We start from the raw sequence: 3,064 nt of genomic DNA, 5'->3' as shown, positions 1-3,064 counted from the left end.
ACTTTTTACAATTTGTGCTCTTTAGAGGTGCTTGCTGAACCAATAGCTGATAGCATCATTGAAAGAGTTTCATTCCTGGTCTTAGTGCTATTAGAAAATAAATCTATATTTTGTAGAAATAATTGTGCAAATTTTTCTTCAGTTAAAATATTAACAGTTACAAATTTTTGTAGTTGGCTATTATGGGAAAGAGGTAAGAACACTACTGGTAACTTCATTATTTTAACTGCTTTAATGATGTCAGTAGAACTACTACATATAACTTTAAATAATGTAGAGGGAAGAAAGTAAGACTGGTCTATTTGTAGCCATTGACAAATTGAAGACGAAAAAAATAATTCCTCTTGAGATACCAAATGATATAATGAAGATACTAAACTTTCCCATGGAAACCTCATCTGAAGGTTGGAAGCCAGTGGCCATAGCATGTGAAACTCATAGGATAAAAGTCTTCCTAAGCAGTGCATTGCTTGCAAACTTTTTAACAAATTGCAATATGCTTGAGCTATGATAGTTGTCATTAGTTGTTTATTCCAGTATTCCCTTTCATCAGAAGCCATTGCAGATGATGCTCCAGCCCATATGCCACTTCTGTTACTCATAACAGCAAAGTTAGCAGTAACATGCACAGGTAAGCCAGTAGCAGGAACTGATAATGGTAGAAAACAAAATGCATTCCCTTCTATTGCTTCACACAAAAATGAAGATTGTTTCTTAACTAACTTGCAAGCTACAGATGCAACTGCTTGCTTATAGGCACCATCTTGTGATTTCAGCCGTTGCTCTTGATTTGATAGTAGCCAATACTCTGTAGATTTAGTACTCGATTGTGTAACACATACTTTGACATTCTCAGTTTCATCGTTAATGCACTCAATGGACAGATGTTTAATGATCGGCCTATCTTCTTGTCGTGAGCTAAATGTGATGCGCTTAACATTCTGTAAGAAAAGCAATAATTTAGAACCGTTTGACTCTAAATCCTTTTTAATCATTTGAATAAGATGATTATTGTAGATAGTGGAAGAAATCTGACTCGGATGTGTTCTAAATGGTAGCCTAAATATAGTACCATTGTAAGATGCTGAAGAATCAAAACCAAACAAGCCCTGGTATGGAGCTAATTGCTGTGATTTGGCAAGAAATTTTGATTGAAACTTTAGTTTTTTGCCAGGCCTGTTCTCATTTTGCACCACGCCTTTTAAATGTTTCAATGTAGGATCAAATATGTAAAGCCATTCTCCACTAACAAAAGAAGGTACATCAGTGATGTGGTACACAGAACAAAATCCAACTCCAAATTTTCCAATCTTTAATGGTTGGTTAGCTTTTGTAGCACCAGCGAGTTTTGTGATGTTTTCAAAGTCCTCTTTTGTGAATGTGCTGTTATTGTGGACTATCAATGCTGGCCCATGGCTCTCAGCCATTCCTTCTAACACTAGATTAAGGCTTGAATGAGTGCGGGTATCATGTAAAATATTAACTTCAGTTGCCCCAGCATCATCAGCATTTTGTATCATCTCCTTTATGATAGTTAATCCATCTTTATATTCTCTCAATATATTGCTGAGTCGTGTTGTTAGTGGTTCATGTTGACCAGCGTCTTCAAAGACATCTTCAGTAATATCAAGCTGATCACTGAGTGGGGAAAGGTCCAGTTTAGAAGACAGGTAAGACACTTTAGGATGTATAAGATTATACTTTTCATCTGACGTTCGTGCAATGCCACGTAACATTTCATTATCAGTGTAAGCTACATCATCAATAGGGATTAACTGAGGATATGATAGGTCGCTTTCGACTGGTACTAGAATATTAGCTTTACTCACTCTACCAGTGTTATCTGCTATCCAGTCCAATACAGCTCTAACTTTTGACCATGCTTCATCTTCTTTGAGCTCAGAACTATCTCTGACAGATTGAAGAACGGAAAGAATCTGCTCAGTTGTTACATTGTGGGGAACACCACATCTTGAAAAAAGTGAAGAAAACACTCTCAAATTTTGAGGTAAAACAAAAATGAAAGGTTCTAAATTTAATAAAAATGAAGGATTAGCTGCAATAGCTGCTTGGCCTGAATCAATGAATGTCAATAAATTTTCGATCCATAACCATTTACTTGAGGAAAATTGTGCTGGATTACAATATTGAATATTATTTTGTAAAAACTCATATGTCATGATTGAAATTTTTTCTAGCATGCTCTTAGGTATAGAATCTTTATTTTCAATGACATGTTTGAAATGAGAGATAACAGCAGAAACTACATTTTTTGCTGAGCAACAAAACTGCTGAGCTAGCTCTCTGGGAACACTCTCAATAAAAACAGCTTCTGAGCCAACAATTAAACTGTGTGGTACATGTTGCCCTGGTGCTGCAGTAAGATCTTGTGACAGCAATATGAGAGGATTAGCTATACTAAATGAGGCTAAGAATGAAGGATACTGTGATCCCTTCCACACTAAACAGGAAGGATATTGGCTTGGAGGGCTGCTTGCTATTGGTAGCCAGCAGAACTGTTCAGCTTGCTTTCTTAACACTGTCAATAACGTGTCACGTGCATTTAGGTAGGCATTTAATAGGCTAGGGTTATCTAACAAATATTTCAGAGCTGCTTTTAATCTCAGATATCTATTTTCATCAGCAAAAACTATGTTTTGGTACCTACGCAAAGTAACTCTAACAGTTGATATAATTTGAAAAAGTTCCCTAGCATCAACTGATGCTTTTAAGCCACACTGTCTCAGAATTCCTAAGTGAGACCAATCGCTGGAAGCAGGAAACTTGCACTCACCAAGAAAAAGCTGTTTTAAAATCAATACATCAGGATCAAAGAGATTACAAGGAGCTTCAAGCTGTGTGGGCAATAAAACTTCAACAAATCGTAAGTCTTTCATTTCTGCTATCAGTCTATGAGAGGCCTGTCTGTATTCTGAACTGTAAAAATTATCAAGAACACTTTTCATAAATGGAACTATATTACTACTAGCAAACTGCCTGTTCCTTATCTGCTTGAATGCTACGTTCAAAAGATACTCTGTTTCTGTCATAAAGTAAACATGGC

The 3,064-nt window shown here is 36.3% G+C and overlaps 1 protein-coding gene across 1 annotated transcript; it reads right to left on the bottom strand.

The window, feature by feature from the left end:
- Positions 1-5: 5 nt before the first annotated feature.
- On the bottom strand, positions 6-3,050 carry LOC109587307 (sacsin-like). Its single transcript, XM_020003553.1, has one exon. The coding sequence runs from the start codon at positions 3,048-3,050 to the stop codon at positions 6-8; it is 3,045 nt and encodes a 1,014-aa protein (XP_019859112.1).
- Between the last annotated feature and the right edge of the window lie 14 nt (positions 3,051-3,064).

The sequence above is a fragment of the Amphimedon queenslandica genome, unplaced genomic scaffold (assembly GCF_000090795.2).
Source record: "Amphimedon queenslandica unplaced genomic scaffold, v1.1 AMPQUscaffold_12615, whole genome shotgun sequence".
Lineage (NCBI taxonomy): Eukaryota > Metazoa > Porifera > Demospongiae > Haplosclerida > Niphatidae > Amphimedon > Amphimedon queenslandica.
This window is presented reverse-complemented; position numbering and strand designations above follow the sequence as displayed.